This window comes from Vicia villosa, linkage group LG2 (genome assembly GCF_029867415.1).
Source record: "Vicia villosa cultivar HV-30 ecotype Madison, WI linkage group LG2, Vvil1.0, whole genome shotgun sequence".
In the NCBI taxonomy this organism is placed as follows: Eukaryota; Viridiplantae; Streptophyta; class Magnoliopsida; order Fabales; family Fabaceae; genus Vicia; species Vicia villosa.
Genome location: NC_081181.1, coordinates 34,489,244 through 34,507,430, shown reverse-complemented (window position 1 = coordinate 34,507,430; position 18,187 = coordinate 34,489,244). Strand labels below are relative to the sequence as shown.

The window sequence follows — 18,187 nt, the reverse complement described above, 5'->3', positions numbered from 1 at the left end:
AAAGAGGAAGGAACAGGAGTCACATCTGCCAGCAAGGGAGACTGATTTGCAGAGATGAGCTGTGTAGTATTTGGTGGGTTGAAGGAAGGGATTTCAGGATCTAAGGGTGGACTGACTGTGGGACCAGCATTGGGAGATTCAATTGAGACAGGCTGTATGGGTTCAGGACTAGAAATAATAGCAGGTGTAGGACTAGCAAGAGTGGGATTGGATGAGTCCTGAAAGGTAGGAATAAGGAGAGGCTGACTAGAAGATGAGGCAGTATTAGAAGTGTTTGAGATAGATGTGTTAGAAGAGGAAAATAAGTCCAAATAAGGAAACACATTTTCATCAAAACTAACATCTTTGGAGATAAAAATTCTGCCTGCTGAATTCATACATTTGAATCCCTTGTGTTGAGGGGAAACACCCAAGAAAACACATTGAGTGCTTCTGAATTCCAACTTGTGTTGATTGTAGGGCCTAAGGTTGGGGTAACAAGCACAACCAAAGGTTTTCAGAGCCTTGTAATTGGGCAGGGAATTGTGGAGAGCATGAAAAGGGGAGGAAAAGTGGGTAAGGAACCTTGTAGGAAGTCTGTTAATGAGAGACACAGCTGTGGTGAAACTGTGATCCCAAAAACTGACAGGCATAGAGGCTTGTGCAAGGAGAGACAGTCCCATTTCTACAATGTGCATGTGCTTTCGTTCAACAGTGCCATTCTGATGAGATGTGTATGGACAAGTAAGCCTATGAGTGATACCAAGTTTGGCCAGGTAATTTTTAAGGGTCTGAACTCCCCCCCATAGTCAGACTGAATGGATTTAATTTGAGCATTAAATTGAGTTTTAGCATGAGCATGAAATAGTATAAAGGCATTAAGAGCATCAGACTTATTTTTCAGGAAATAGATCCAAGTATATCGAGTAAAAGTATCAACAAAAGCAATATAGTATCTAAAGCCTCCACTAGAGGGCAAAGGGGAGGGTCCCCATAAATCTGTGTGAACTACTTCAAACGGTTTAGAGTATACAGTGTGTGTCAATGGTGCAGCTTGTTTGTGTGATTTTCCTAAACAACAAGAACTACAAAAGTGCACAGAGTCTTTGTGTGGTATTGAAACATTACACGTGTGTAAAACAGACCTAATAGCCTCAGAGTGAGCATGTCCAAGCCTTCGATGCCACAAGGTCAGTGTAGAGGTGGTACCAGTTTGCACAGCATTATTAACAACTGGAAAAGCTAGGGGCAGAGGATCCTCATTGGAAGAAGGAGAGTTGCCTGCTAGGAGAGATGAAAACCTGTACAGTCCATGAGCATCTCGGACACCTTTGCATAAAGTGGCTTTAGACACCTGAGATTTAATGTAGCAGTGATTAGGATAAAATTCAAAATAAGCAGCATTATCCTTGGAAAATTGTGACACAGAAAGAAGATTCCTAGTGATTTGAGGCACATGAAGAACATCTTTGAACACTAAAGTGGCTTGTGGTGTGATTGTGGAATGACTTTGTGAGGATCCAATGGCATGAATATCTAAGACATGACCATTACCTACACACACTTTGCTTGACCCAGTGTATGCTTTACTATTATGTATAAATTCAGAGTAAGGAGTGAGATGATGCGAAGCACCTGAGTCGGCAAACCAGGCATGGGAATCAAGATCAGACGGCACATGTAAGTGTTGAGTGGTTCCAAATGAGTGAGCCATCAGTGCAGTAGCATCTTTGGAATTGTTTTCAGAGTAATGGAGACACAATACTCAATATAGTAGTCTTGTATAGTAGGAGTATGTATAACTGTATACCATACTAATACAGAATACAGTTATACATACTCCTACTATACAAGACTACTATACTGAGTATTGTGTCTCCATTACTCTGAAAACAAGAGAGAAAATTTTAAAAACTCTTTTGTATAGATAATCGTAAAATGTATTACAAATGAGAAAATTAAGTACAAAATTACTTATAAGCCAATTTATAAATAGAGAGACGGAGAAGGGAAACCAAAACTGTAAAGAAAGTATGTTGATAACACAAAACCAAGCTCAAGAAGAACTAGAAAATAGATTCAAAACTAAAGACACGTACATTGAGAAATTATTTTTAACGTCAAAATCAAATACAAATACAATCTCCTTTATCATCATTTTATTTATTTTTGGAATGCTTATGAATTTTAGGAGATAAAAAATTAGAGAGAGATGATTTGCATATTGTCTTCTCATTGAAGCAACGTGTTGCATATATTTGATTCGCAATTTGAGACGGATGAATATCAAAGAATAGATGAGTGTTTCTGTCCGGACAGGTAGCATTATAAGGATGACATTTGAGATTTCCATGAATTCTATTTGGGCAGCAAGGTTTCCATGTTTCTAATATCCCTGCAAAGAAAATCAATTATTATTCAAAACATAATAAATCCGGACTCAAATCTTCTGTCGAAAAATTGATGCACGTTTTCGATGTGAAAAAGATCCGAGTCCTTTTAAATCAATATTTGAGTAACCATTTAAATATATTCTTACTTACCATATTTGTGTCCATTTTTCCTAAGATAGATGAGGGACTCATAGAGATCTGAATGCATAAAGGTAAAACCAGGAAGTTGAGCCTGTAGTTTTTCAAGTACAGTAGGCAAAAGCTTGTTATAAGATGAAATTGCCTTGTTCATTTTCTCATTACATTTTCCTCTTGGTTTTGATCTTGCAGCTGTTGATGGAAAACACCCTGCTGGAGCAATATTATACATAAAGAATCTTCTAGCTCCTAGACTGTAAATTTTCTGCAAGAAACAAATAATTAAACAAATTAAAAACAAATCATTTACTCGAATTTATAAAATAGTGTTAAAACATTATATGTCACACATACCTTCAAGCGTATGGATAATTGTTTTATAAGATAGGAAGCAAATATGGTAGAGCCAACAAAGGTTCCATTACGGAAGTGATCATTCACACCATCAGAGACAACAAACAAGGATTCAGATAGATGCTTTTCTAGTTTTTCTTTTTCATCAAAAGTATTTGGCAAATTATTCTTAATAACACTTCTGAATAGTTTTATCTGTTTGTCTAGAGACAAAGTACCCTGCAAAGAGGAAAAGAAAAAAATTCTTCAGTTCAAAGAATAACTAAACTGATGAAATTCAAAATGTAGGTATGAAATTTACATTGCTGGTTTGTGGAAGAATGCCAGATCCAGCGGATGCAAAATTTATGCCTGTGGTAATTTTGTTTCTTTGAGTGTTTGAAAGTCCCAAATAGGGTGGGACTAAGGGTAGTCCTAGATGTATAGCTGCATAAATAGTGAAAAGTCACTCATAATATAACACACTAACACTGATATATCAACACTGATAATAGTATGATAAAATAATAGCAATTGATTGTCCGTGTTGAACACGGAAATATCTGATATGAGACATTTACACACGACTTCAATTTGAAGTACTGACCTAAGTAATCGACGACAGTTTTTCCATTAGTGTATCGACCGGTGGGTTTTCCACCAAAGTCTATGCCATAAGGTGGAAATTTAGCATTTGATTGTATTGGAAGATAATTGTTGTTACCACTGTCAACAAGGGAATCACCAAAAACATACATAGCTGGAAAATGTTTTTGGTGAGATGAGTTTGTTGATGATGATGATATTGCTAGGGATAAAAACAGCATAGTTATTAACACATCTGAAAAAATGAGATACTTGGTATTCATTTTCTGACACCAATATGTGTTCTAGTGTAAATGTAATAGAATATATGAGAGTTTGTTGTTTGACTGTATTAGAAAATACGTGTTGTGCTGTTTTATAAATCAAGTGAGTCACCTTTTTGGAGTTTTTCCGTTTCAAGAACTTGTCATTATGGCGAAAGTGCTAGAACATAATGAAGATTATCAATAAGGATTTTTTTTCTTTCCAATGTAACCTTATTTTATAACATTTACATTACCATCAATCTCAATTGGATCCATGTAATGTTGAATTATTTGACCAAAAAGTTTTTTAGGAAAAAGAAATAAAATCATGTTTACCATTGGACGATTTAAATAAGAAAATATATAGTAACAAAGAAGCATAAATTAGACATAAAAAATATACAAAAGATATTCCTATGTGCAATTTATTCTTAGAAAATCCCGTAGTCAATTTTTTTATATGGTATGTTATCATATGAATGAGAAAGTCATAAAAAATAATTCGAAGAGATATATTATATTTTTTAAAGATTCATTTATTTAACATAATGTGTTTTATGTGTATATTGAAGGCACTATTGTGTGTTATGTGTATATTGAAGCCACTATTGATATGAGTTAGGGGTAAGCAAAAATAAATATTATTGAACTAACTAAACTTAATTGTATTTATACAGCCAATAAAAATAAATGAATAGAATTTTTGTAAAAATAAAAATAAATAATTTTTGAGAAAAATAATATTTATATTCTGAAAAAAAAAATTTTTTTTTTGAAAAAAAATATAATATTAAAAAACTAATTTTATTTGGAAAATAATATTTTTGAATATATTTTTTTTTCAAGTTAAAATTATATTTTTAACAAAAATAAAATATATTTTTTCTGAAAATAAAAAATATTCTTTATTCCGAAACATAAAAAATATAGTTTTTTTCAAAAGTAAAAAATATTTTTTTCTAAAAATAAAAAAAAAATTTATTAATTTTTTTTTATTTTTTTTAACAAAAGTGTTTAAAATATAAAATCAATTTATAATTAAAAACTAGTATATAAATACAAATTACTTCTAGATTAATTTGATAGTGTCCCGTATGAAACTTTATATCATGTTTTTCTTAATTTTTTTCTTTATTATTTTATCTCAGGACAATAAAATATTAAAGGGTTAATACATATTTTCACCCCTGTCATATAGGGTTGGTTTGAAAAACCCCCTATCAAAAAAAAAGTTGCAAGAATTCTCCTAACAATTGAATATTCTCTCGTTTTAAACCTTGTAAAATTTTTACTTTTAAAATCAACCTTGCCACTTGAAGGACTCTATCATTTTGAACCATATAAATTATTTTTTTTAGTAAAACCAACCTTGCCCATCATTTTCCATAGGTTTTAAAATGACAAAATCTACAAGAATATAGGGTTTAAAATGCACGAATCTTCAAATGGCAAGGTTGGTTTTAAAACAAAAATTTTACAATGTTTAAAACGAGAAAATCTTCAAATGTTAAGGGAATTCTTGCAATTTTTTTTTTTGCAGGGGGATTTTTCAAACCAACCCTATATGGCAGGGGTGAAAATAGGTATTAACCCAATATTAAATTAAACATGATCATTTCAATAAAATAGGTATTGTGGTGATAGTTGTAGCAGTGAAATTGGTGAGACTAAAGTCATTAGAAATACTTAGCTCATTTGTTTTAAAATAGAGTCGCCACCGCGCTTTATTGTTTCCAAAAGGAATGGGAGAAAGAGCGAATAAAACTCACAGAAGTTTTTAAAATCAAAACTAATTAACTTATCAAAGATTTGGATAAGGGGGGTTGTTATACAAGGGGAAGGTTTTAAGCACCCCTCATATCCATGGTATCCCATGGGAACCTCTTTGACAATATTATTGTTTTTGTGTACATTTTATTCGAAAAGCATATGTGAAATTTGTTTAAAAAGAGTATGAGGATGGGAAAAGAAGTTTTTGAAAGTGAGCTCGATAAGACATCGCATCTTAAGCCTACATACTCCTTTAACAATAGGGAAGTCAGAGCTTTTGTAGTTCATCTTAAAAGGAAAATAAAAGGGGGACAGAGTGGCCAAAATCTTTTTGGATGTTAAGCTTTAACAATACTTAACAAGTTTTTAATCAAAAGGGACCAAGCTTTAACAATACAAGGTCAATGGACTAAGAGTAGTTTCACTAGGAATAATTCTTCTCTTAGTACCAAGGTTTTAAAACAAAGGGGTGGTTGAGCTTTAACAATACAAAACCAATAAAGAAAGGACCAAGCTTTAACAATACAAGGTAATTGGGCTAAGAGTAAGTCGAAAAAGAACAAGTCAAAAAAGTTAATTTTCCTATTTTTAATGATTTTTCAAAGTTTGATTAAAAAGGAATTAAACTGGTGATAAAAGAAACAATGTTTTGGCCTTGGTGAGGTTTGAACCCACGCCCTTCAGCCCTTCACTCAAAACATATACCAATGGGCCATCGCGCGTTTGGTGATAAAAGAGTGAGCCTAGTTCAATATCAAGTAAAACAAGTGATAGAAATGTGTAAAAAATAAAAGCAAAAGGTCAGGGGCAAGGGGGATTCGAACCCCAGACCTTATGGACGCGCACAACACACACACAAGTTACCAAATGAGTTAAACGATGAATTTGTTTAAAGAATGACTTGCAATAAATATAAGAGAAACAAAGTTCAAAAAACCGATTTTCAAACTTCATCTCCTTCACTCAGCAATAACCATGGCGCCAAATTCAAACTTCTCTCAAACTCAATCAAATTTAACAAACTAAGACCCTAACATGATCAGCATGAAGATACGAATTCAACCATACAATTAACTCACGTTTATTCATCCTAAAACATGTTAATTTCTGGAAAACGTGTATCAAACTCTTGCTTAGGGGTGTTACAGAATGGCTGCAATGATCTGGAAACCTTCAATGATATCCAGGGATGGTGTTTGAATGCTTAGACAGCTTTGATCACCTCTGCAGCTCAAAACCCGATAGCACCTACAAAGTGAAAAAGTTATGGATAGAACTCTTGGTTCCAAGTGTTACAGAGATGGATTAAGTGTTTGGAGAGCTTTGATATGTGATATAGAATGTATCTGAGGCAAAAGGCAAGAAAACACACGAGCCAAATGAAAGGTTTAAACTTTTGGCTCAAGGTAGCTCTTTAATGGAAGTTTAATGGTGTTTTTGTATTTGAGATGTTTTTGGAAGTGGTGGAGGTGATATACAATTTCTATATGATGATTAGAAACTGTTTGAAAGGTTGTTTGACACCCATAATTTCTCTAACTCAAAATGACTCTCAAAATGCAAATGGTGAAAAAAGAGAATTTCAAGTTGAGTAGTGACTTGGAGAATTATGGTATGTTTGATGCCAAGAGCAATTCTCTCTATTTATAGGCACAAATTAGGGTTTGTGGGTGAAGGAATCTCATAAAATTGAGCTCCCATGTGATATTTGTACTCTTTTGCTTGTTTGTGAAGAAATGAGAAAGTTATGGTTTCAATGGAAGGTACAAGGCTTCAAGCATGCTCGTATGACTTTGTTCTGAACTTTAGGGGCTTGCTTATGATGTTTAACTTGGTTTTGTTGCAGAAGGAACATGTTTAGAGGCTCAATGCAAGAGTGGTTGGATTAAAGCCTCTTTACAAGAATGAAAGTGTGATCTTTATGCCATTAATGGAATGATTCAATGTTTAATGGCTTAAGCACTTGGATCATAGCCCCAAAGAGTGTGTAATCTTCTGATTATGGCCTCTTAAACAAGTTAGAGGACCTGTCTTGGCTTGATTCTTGCAGATTTGAATCAAATTCAAATTTGTTCTTCATGTTCTTCTTCATTTTCAAGTGTTAATGGAGCCATATTGACAAAATCATATCTCCTAGCTTAAGCCATGGAATTTCATGCTATTGATCTATTTGGAAAGCCCTTTCTACATAATTCAATTCACTTGTTAAAAGTTTCCTCAAATTCTTTTGGGATCATGGAGAAAAATGGCCACAGAGTTAGGGAAAGATCAAGTGAAAACACTTAAAAAAATTCTAAGTTTTTTTGAACATAATCTTCATAAATCCATATCTCTCAAAATAATAATTTTTGATGAAACCATGAGGGGAGACAAAGTTCTTTATTTGATTAAGATCTACAACTTTCATGTTGGGAGATTTTTGAGTGTGTAGGTGAAATTTGAAGTTCCCAAAATGAGGTCAAAATCACTAAAAAACCCTAATCTTTAGTTTTGTTGACTTTTTGATTCTTGAAGAATTTTCTTGATTTATCTTGGTCAAATGTATTCAATAGTCATATGATGATTATTTGAATCCATAAAAGTTCATGGTTGACCATTTTTCTCAAAAGTCAAAGGTTGACCCACACAATTGACTTTTCCAAATGAACTGCAGTTTTGTGGATTCCCCATGAATCAAGGTCTCTTATTCAAATGAATGATGTAAATGGACTATAATGTTGATTTGGATGCCCTTGAATCATGGTTTGAGCCTTGGAGCTATGTCCTGATTACAATTCAACCCTCTAGTGGAATTAGGTCAAAACACTTATTTAGGGCCTTAGGTGATCTTGAGAGTGATTGATCTTGATGTTAGAACAAGAAATGTTCTGATCAATATTCTAAGTTTTGATGATAACATTATGTATGAATTTTGTATAAGAGAATGTGGTACTCTAATTATTCACGTTTTCCATTTCAAGAAAAGTATAAAAGAGTATGCATAAATCAGCGTTCAGAAGCACTGACCCAGAAGTTCTGTATGGCTTCATCAGAACATGGTCTGGCAAGGCATCGGAAGATGGTCCTGCAGAATCAGAACATGATCTGGAAAGCATCAGAAGATGGCAGTCAGAAGTAAAAGCTCTGAAGCTCTGATGGTATCATGCTCAAAGCACTTCAAGTCTGAAGACAGAAGTTGCATCTGCACCAAAGCTGAAGACTCTGAAATTCAAACGTGTATTCTATACATTCTGAGTCCAGAAGAAAGTACAAGTACAAACTTCTATAACATCAAATCTCTGACTGAAAAAAGGAACGTTAGAAGCTACAAAAGGCAACGTCAGTAAAAACAACAAAAACATGGCTCGAGGTAGTTGACAAAAGTGTAAAACATTAAATGCAGCGTTGCACTATTCACACAAAGCATTAAGTGCTCCCAACGGTCATTTCCTCTCAAGCGCCTATATATAGAAGTTCCATTCAGAAGCTGCATACAACACTCTTGCGCAATTATACCGAAATGCTGTCAAACTGAAATATAAAGAAGAACTTCATCTTCAGCCTCACAACTTTGTAATATCTTAGTGAGTGTTAAGAACTAGAACTTAAGAGAAATATCACTTGGTGATTACAACTTTATTAGAAGCAAGTTATACTCTTGTAAACATTTATTTTTAAATTGAATGTAAAAGGATTTCCTAGAGTGATCAAGTTGTGATCTGTAGACTCTAGAAGACTTAGAGGGTATCTAAGTGGAGAACCATTGTAATCAGTTTGATTAGTGGATTAAAATCCTCAGTTGAGGTAAATCACCTTGTCAGGGGTGGACTGGAGTAGTTTAGTTAACAATGAACTAGGATAAAAATAATTGTGTTATTATTTTTATATACCATCCTGAGAAGTTACACTTATTCAATCCCCTCCTTTCTAAGTTTTTTTCACTCATTCACTTGAGTTCGGCCATCTTTGGATTTGGATATTGATGGGAGAATACTTTGAATAATAAGAGAATGTTGGACTTCCTTGTGGGCCTCAAAACTCTAATTTGCTCAGTCTCCTCTTTGATCAGTATCCTGTCTCAAGACACAAGCAACAAACAACAATTTTTTGTATTTTTGGTTAGCAAATGATATATGCATGATGATGATGATGATCCTACTACTTGGAATATGGTGGAATCTCAGTGGTCAAAAATTGGGGTTCAATATCTACCCTTATTTAAGTTCCTGATACCTGATGAGGGGAAGATGGAATCTTCGTCTCAGAATGGTAGGGTGAGATAATGCTTCACCTGGAGTGTTATGAATAGAAAAAGAAGACAAAAAAGACAAACAAGTGTACTACAAAGGAGAAAGACGATGATAACATAAATCAATATAATTTGGAGAAGGATTTTGTATTTCACGTATACCTTTTTGAAGAGAAATCGGAAGATTGGACTCAGGTTGCGAGATTGGATCCGGTGATGGTAAAGGCATCGGAGGAGAGTCTGCAATGACCTAGGGGACTGGTATTGCCTCAAGAATAGGTGTCATACCCCAATTTTTGACCCTAAGATCATATATCATTCATATCCCAATCATTAATCAAAGGCTTCACTTGGAAGTTTTGTTTGTGGTGTTGCACTCACCTCATCAATAAGAAGGACCATCAAGCACCAATGATTGTGTATCTTGTATGCATATTATACTAACCCAAATACCAAAAATATTGCTTTGTTTCGTTGTAGGCTTTTGTTTTGTAGGTACTAAGCCAAGACATCCATAAGCAAGGCATTTTCCACATTTTTGACAGCATGAAATCGATTTCCCTCTTGGGTAAATCGATTTCCCTACAGCAATTTTCAACAAAATCACATTCTGGACGACATGAAATCGATTTCCCTCCTGGGTAAATCGATTTCCCTAGTGTATTTTGCGCCAAATTCTCTTCTGGAACAGAGTGAAATCGATTTCACACCTGGGGAAATCGATTTCCTTAAGGCGAAATTCAAAAAAAATAAGGAGGGAAGCTTGACATCATTTTGGCACCTTTTTTATTTGATCATTTTACCAATTTTCCACCTCATCAAAATTAAACCCTTCATTAAACCCACTTAAACCTCATTTTACCATTTTTACCATTTAAATGCCACTTTAATTACCAATTAAACACAAGTTAATTAACCAAGAGCAAATGACCAAATTGCCACTACTCTTGCTCTCATTCTATAAATAGAGACCTCTACTCTCTCATTTCTCAAGCTTTGAGAGCCAACAAACCCCTTGCAATTTCTCTCCTCATCCCTACCAAATTCACCAAAGCTCTTTTTCTTTCATAAAGTTTGTGAGTCACATCTTGAACCTCACAAAACTTTGAGCTAAACCACCATCCATTTCACTCTTTTTTCTTCAATTGTTGAGAGATCAAGATTTGTGTTGGTGATTCTTGAAGTAGATCTAAGTTTTGTTCAAGATTTGGTAATTTTCTTCATCTTAATTCATCCATCATAATGTGATTCTTTTGTGTTTGTGTGTGATGCATCTTAGATGCTACATTGATGATATTTGCTGGTTTTGTGATGGAAAATTCGTGCTCCAATTGATATGTGATCATAAGGTGTTTGTATATTTGTTCAAATCAAGTTTCATGCCTTTAAATGATGTTTTTGCTGAAATTTACACTGATGAAATCGATTTCCTTAAGGCTGAAATCGATTTCATGTTGTACGTAACTTGTTTTTTTTGAAAACTGCACTATGGATATCGATTTCCCCCTGCATGAAATCGATTTCCTGCTGGCAGAATGTGGTTTTTTGCCTTTTTTATGCTTGTTTTGGCTTCCTTCTTCCTCCACTTCATTAATATCATTGGATCTAGGATGTTGATAGGTTAGAAATGACCTAATCCATAATATTAGATGAATGATATTAATGATAGTGTGAGTTGATTATCTTTTGTGAATTTTATTCTTCTTCCTCCACTTCATTAATATCATTGGATCTAGGATGTTGATAGGTTTGAAAGGACCAAATCCATAATATTAGATGAATGATATTAATGATAGTGTGAGTTGATTTTACTTTAGGCATTTTATCTTCTTCTTCTCCTTTTTTCTTTTGATCGATAAAAGTCTTAATACTTTAAGAATTCTTATGGATTCTTGGTAAAGACTAGATCGTTACCTATTTTCTTTTCGTGCGGTATTGCTTTCGGAGAATGATCTACATATCATTTCTCTCGCATGCATTAGCACATAAAGTTTTGACCGGCCTCGTTGTAGGGTGATTTCTACATAAATCACTTGGCGATCTACTTAACATAGCGCAATATTTCGTGTCCCGAATAAAAAAGATCAAATATGGAAGAGAATTGTATGCGGTTGATTTAAGACTTATGGAAATTTATCGTGTAGTCGCTATGATTTTATCAAGGTTCTGATAAGTTTCCATTGACTTTAAATCCGAGAACATCCTTCACTGACCATCGATCTTCATTACTAACTTTGATAACATACTTGACAAGTTTCAAGATGGTTATCTTTAACATCTAACAACTAACTTTAATTTCCTCATTTTATTATATCGCTCTTTTATCTTTCCCTTTATTGCTTTATTTTATCATTTCATCATGTTTATGTTTCCGCCATTTTCTCTTTGTCCATTTGGACGTTTATATTCCGCTATTTTTTCTTTGTCCACTTGGACACTATGTTTATGCTTCCGCTATTTTTCTTTTGTCCACTTGGACCATACTTTACTTTTATGCTAAAACACTAATAAACAACAAAAATCTAAGAAACACTTAAGGCTCTCTTTTGGACTATTGGTTACTATCCCGAGCATTTTGGAGATTCGGACTTATGGACTTAGGACCTCTGGACCCTCATTCTGTTATTACACTGTGATTGTTCTGTCTGTTTGTGTATGTAGGTATTTCCTTGAAAGTCCTTGATGGTTAATTCCAAGGGATTGAGATAAGGATTTTACCCGAAAACAGCCGTTACTCTGCCCGATTTTCGTCAGAAATTTTAATGTGCTTAATGCAAAGTGGTGCTAAGATAATAAATTCATCTGGATCCCCAAGTGATAATGTTGGTTTAGTATTGATAGTCCAAAGGATGGGAAATCTACCTTGATTCATAATGTCAAGTGTTGGCTTCTTAATTTGGTTAGACCGTTTCTTTCCTTAGCTTTTATTTTACGTAATAGGATAGCCTCTTCATCTCCTCCCATTCTTAAATTTTCAAAGTCTTCTCCCTTTTTCAAAAACCTTCTTATGTTTGCAATCTTTTCAAAACCTTTTTGTCATACCCCAAATTTGTCCTACCCCTTCAATTTCTGATTGGCTTAGACTTTGCATTCATGTACATATACCCATTAGGTCATCAACATAATTCATGCATCATTAACCAATAATTTGACATGGGATCAAGGGTTTCTAGTGTTAAGGTCCCTCTATGGTTTCGAGATTCCTACTTCAGATAAGCTTGTGTCAACTGGTTTTTGCATATGGACTGTAACGTGTTTGTCATTCGTGGTGTTTAAGCTTGTTAAGATTCATTTGTGGAGTTTAATTGGATTTCGTGTCAAGAGGTTTTTATGCGCTTCAATTCATATCTTCTTCAAGGATTCCTCAAGCTTCAAGCCTTATCTTTTAAGGATTTCCCAAGTAAAAGCTTTGGCAAGAAAGCTAATAGGTTGATCTCATCAAGAAGTGAGGATGGATTTGGATTCAACATGGTGAAACATTCGTTCAGGTGCTATGAGTTCAATATTTCTAAATGGGCGAGAAGTGTGATTCAAGTTTGTGGGTTATGGTTCTCTTTTGATATTGATATCGAGGATCTCAAGTGCATGTTTTATTCATCACTCAAGAGTGATTCAAAGGAATTTTGCACATGAGTTATTCTGAGTTCAAGACTGTTAATTCAAATCCATTCATCCTGAATCCAACCTCGTTTACATTCATTCAAAATTCGATGCTCAAACCTCATACAAATATCCATAAAAATTCCATCAATGTTCATTCACAAGTTCATACAAAACTATAAAAAAGGTACAAAGCCCATTCAACATCTATAACATTCATTCAATTATCATCATAATATCACCACAAAATTTTGTCTATGTTCCAATTATATTTGCAAATCTATTCAAGGTTCATTACAAAATTATACCAAAACTCTTCACAAATTACACAAAAAACCAAAACTAATTTCGAGTCTTGATCCATCTTTGCCAAGCCATGTCCCCATCCATTACAAAAAAAACATTCATTACAAATATTACATCAAAACCCACTCCCCATATTAATCTTCAATTTCTCTTCACCTTTGAAACTTTGTTCCCATGTGGCTTTTTCCCATATATTCCAAACCTGCAGCCATATTCAGAAAAAGAAAACAGAAGCATATGAATTGACCAAGATTGAACCAAAGAACTCAGAAAATATACAATCTTCCTGCATACACAGACTACCATTTCTAACTAAACCAATTCATCATCACACAATTGTTCCCATTCAAAACAGCCCCATAAACACATACGTAATCAACCACTTACTAATCCTAACAACCATCTAACATTCATTTCAAAACCAGTTCTTGAAATAACAAGAAACAGAATTTAGACTGTTCCATGTTCAGCTGCTGCACCATAATTCCAGCCCTGCATTTTCACAATCATCACATACAAATAGCAGTCCATAAACTTCCAGCCATGAAAACCAGAATACACACTCCATACAACATTCAGCCCCACATACATGTGCATTTACCAAACAGAAAAATAAGCAATTGTCATATCCAAAACCGAGTCTGCACAAGGGAAAAGAGAGTGAGATTGGCTAGCAAACCATGTTTCCATACCTGCTGCTACTTTCCCTATAACTAACCCAAACCATTTTTACTAACTGTCAACAATTTCTACCAAGTTTTAGCAATAAGCTAACTACTAACAGTTTTCCTACTAATCCATCCTCAAACCTCCCCAACTGTTTCCTAACTGATTTCAAACCGCCAACCAACTTCAACATTCAGAATAACTATCTCTAACTAGTAACATTCCACAAAACCAAACTTTTGCCAAACCAAATTCAAACAAAACTCACACAATATGCAATCCATCCACTAAACCTACTGCTGCCATATTAAATTCAAAAACTAATTCTAACCATTTCAAAACACCATACATAAACAATCTAACCAAACAACCACTTACCAAACTGATCCAAAATGATGTTCTTGCTTTGCTTCCTATCCATTCTTCAAGACCTTGCCATATTCCTCCTGCACAATACAAAAAAATTGAATTTAAAACAGAGTCCCACATTCAAGAAAAATGAAAAAACATGCTGCCAATCACATTCTAAGCTCCACATTCAAGAAATCATCTCTATTCATCGATCACTCATCATATATAAACATCCAACTCTCCACCATTTTCTCCACACAATCAACTTCATCTTCAATTCTCTCCCTTCATCTCTGAATCCTTCAATCTTCACTGTAACACGCACCATCTTCATCACTACACATTCTTCATCCCTTCTTTAACCATTCTTCTCTCCATTTTCTTCATCATCACTTCGATCCCTCACCATTCTCTCTCTGAAACTCCTCAACCATTTTTCACGATCCATCAATCATCACCACCAATCGAATCCACCTTCATCTTCTTCTCCACACTCCATTCATCCTGAAACTCACTCTTCAATAACCTCCATTCATTCATTCATCATCTTCACGCCATTTCACTGATTCTCGCTCAACCTTCATCTTCACGATTCAACCTCTATGCCAACCTTCATCTTCTTCTCTTCAACCTCAGTCATAGCAGAACCGGATTCTTCCTCTGAAAAACACCATAACCGCTTCACATCATCATCATCTTCATCAAACATGAAAACTCAAGAAAAGAAGAAATTTCGGAATTTCGGAGTAGAAGAAGAAGAAACGGCGATAGTAACTCATACCTGAGATTCTCTTCTTTGGATTTCACGGTGTCCTATCTGAATCAAAGAAGCACTGGCAGTTTCCAATCGAGATTCGTTCGAGCGAGAAAAAAGATGAGTTACTCAGAGACGAACGGAGAAGGAGAGTTGGACCGAGAGACAGAAAGGTGGTGATCGAAGCAAGGAGGTTCACGGCAGCGCTGTAATCGTTGATCGGAGATCTCAACGTTCGACCAGCGCTGAAGAAGAGAAAGAAAACTTCGCTTGAAGGAAGCTCAGAGGTCACACGAACCCTAACTACCTCTCTTATTCCTCTTTTTATGTTATTATCATTTCTTTTTTGACTCAATCTTTTCTTACTAAAACTAATAATATCTGAATGTCAAATGGATCACAACGTAATAACCATGGGCCGTAAATGATGCTAAATTCACCCCCTTGGTCCATGCTCTTCCAATAAAAATCTGATCACAATACTTCATGGGCCTGCTATGCTATTCACACCTCCTTGGCCCATGCTCCTTTTGGCTATAAAAAATCTGTAACAAAAATTTCCCTTGGGCTATTGGTTGGGCCTACACCCAGAGCTGCTACTCACCATCCCTGTATTCAATCCTCACCCCCTGTGTACATAATTTTACATGTTAGATTTAGTTTTTTATCATATAGTTTTAGATCATATGTTTTAGGCATAAAAATGCTAATTTTTCTTCCTCTTATTTTTAGACATTAATACAAACTTTTGACATATAAAAAAGATGCATAAAAAATATTAGTTTTAGGCTATTTGTTTTTTAGTCTTTTACTTGATTCATTTTCTTTCATAAAAATCAATAAAAAATAATAGTGCTTTTAATTCACTTTTGTGCTATATTTTGACTTGTTCTTTTTCATGCCTTTATGCTATTTTTAATATTCTACTTAGTGCTTTAATTTCATGTTCCTTTTAATCCTAGTATTAGGTAGAAACCATGATAACATTAGGTAGAAATTCCCTTCATGCTTAGGCTAGTTTCTTTTTCTTTACAACCATAAAACATCTAAAAATACTTGAATAAATTCCCCATAAAAAATACAAAGAAAATACTTAAAACATTAATAATCAAAGTGAAAATTCTTAAAAAGGGAATGGAAGCTTGAACGTCCCTTGCTTAAGGGAATGTTCGAGTGCTTGAATCTCCCTTGCTTAAAGGTCCCATTCAGGCGTAAGTTCCCAACTTCTAAAAAACACCAACCAAAGAGTAACTCGAGTTTCCCTTGCTTTAGGGATTTTCTCGAAACACTCAAACTCTCTCTTCTCTCGCTTTCTTAAGGGCACCGTTATTTCCGCACCATTGCATCCTAGGTCGATCCGTTATGCAAGAGCGCGAACATTAACGCCGCCCAACTAAAAAAACACAAAACAAACAAAAACATGTGAGCCGAGCTACGGTAACTCTGATTCCTGAAAAGGATACGTAGGCAGCGGGGTAGGGCCCGTGCGAGTACAATTCTTTCTTTTCCCTACATTTTGCATTCATTCGCATATAGACATAGACATAGTACACACCCTTTAGATAGAAACAAACATAGGTGGATACCATCGAGTACGATGGGCGCGAGGGGTGCTAATACCTTCCCCTTGCGTAACCGACTCCCGTACCTTGATTCTCTGGTCGCAAGACCCTATTCCTTCCTTTGCTAGGTTTTCTGATATTCCTTTCCCTTATGGGATAAATATATTGGTGGCGACTCTGTTCATTTTTCGCGAGCGTGCGACAGCTGGCGACTCTGCTGGGGATACCTAAGCGAGTCGATCCTAGCCTTTGTTTGTTTCTTTTATTGGGTGTTTCTTTGTTTATTTATATGTTTACATCTTGTATATATGTTTGGATATCATGTCTATTTCCTGCTTGCATATCATGTTTACTTTCCGCATGCATCTGGACTATATTATGGGTCCCCGTGGGGGCCACATATGTTTCTGCTTTGTTTTGCAGGTGGGGGGTTTTTTGTGAGGTAAAAGGCCCACTACCAAGGCCAGTGACACATAGGATTAGCGTGGATGCTCATGTTGACTCCCGTGGCTCTTGCTACGATCGAGCTTGACATGGGGTACCACAACTGGGCGAGGTTCTTTCATGGAACACTGTGTCTGGCACGCTTGTTGCCTCAAACACTTTGTACCCCATGGGAACTATAGACCCCGGTGACCATTAGGGACCACTTGTCCGTGTCTAGAATTCATACCCGTGAAATTGGGGTGGGACAGGAAACCTTGGCTCCTACATACCATTACTTCTTCATATTTGAGGTCGGACCTTTATTTGGTCTGTTCTCATGGTGCTTGATATTCTGGTATTCAAAAAGGCGTCGAACCTTTGATCCTGTGACATTTAGCCTGCAAGGAGGTTTTATATCAGTCATTCAGAGGATTGTGCGGTGGTTACTAAGATTATATGGACCTTGATCCCATGATTTTGCATTGCATAACATCATTGCTTTACCCACTTCATTTGCGAGGGATCCTAAAGTCTATTTCCAAAAAAAAAGGGAGAAAAAAGAGAAAGGAAATAGAAAAGCAGAAAAAAGAAAAGAAAAGATATTCTATACAAAAAGCTTTGATTCCAAAAGAAAAAGAGAAAAAAGTGTGTGAAAGGACTTTAGGATTCTCCATAAATGAAACATGCATTCATACTATCATGCATTTCATGGTTCTCTCAGAAGCTTATGGGGCCCTTTCTACTCAGATTCTGACTTCAGCAACAAAATTGACTTCTCACCGCTATGTGCTTGAAAGTTAACAGTGGAACAACTTCGTGGGGTTTTGACT

The 18,187-nt window shown here is 35.2% G+C and overlaps 1 protein-coding gene across 1 annotated transcript; it reads right to left on the bottom strand.

Annotated features, from left to right (window-relative positions):
- Nucleotides 1-2,053: 2,053 nt before the first annotated feature.
- On the bottom strand, nucleotides 2,054-3,830 carry LOC131646072 (GDSL esterase/lipase At2g03980-like). The gene is made up of 5 exons (XM_058916235.1): nucleotides 3,451-3,830; nucleotides 3,166-3,290; nucleotides 2,865-3,083; nucleotides 2,523-2,775; nucleotides 2,054-2,374 (listed from the first exon to the last, which is right to left on the bottom strand). Exons 1-5 carry the CDS (start codon nucleotides 3,710-3,712, stop codon nucleotides 2,139-2,141), a joined length of 1,095 nt encoding a protein of 364 aa, XP_058772218.1. The 5' UTR covers nucleotides 3,713-3,830; the 3' UTR covers nucleotides 2,054-2,138.
- Nucleotides 3,831-18,187: the final 14,357 nt, after the last annotated feature.

What these genes read in the sequence shown, in the direction of transcription:
- LOC131646072 (XM_058916235.1), bottom strand. Translation starts at nt 3,712, where the DNA reads ATGAATACCAAGTATCTCATTTTTTCAGATGTGTTAATAACTATGCTG. An exon ending in AACTGTCGTCGATTACTTAG is followed by an intron (nt 3,291 to 3,450) that starts GTCAGTACTTCA and finishes CTATTTATGCAG; the next exon opens with CTATACATCTAGGACTACCC. An exon ending in TTCTTCCACAAACCAGCAAT is followed by an intron (nt 3,084 to 3,165) that starts GTAAATTTCATA and finishes TCCTCTTTGCAG; the next exon opens with GGTACTTTGTCTCTAGACAA.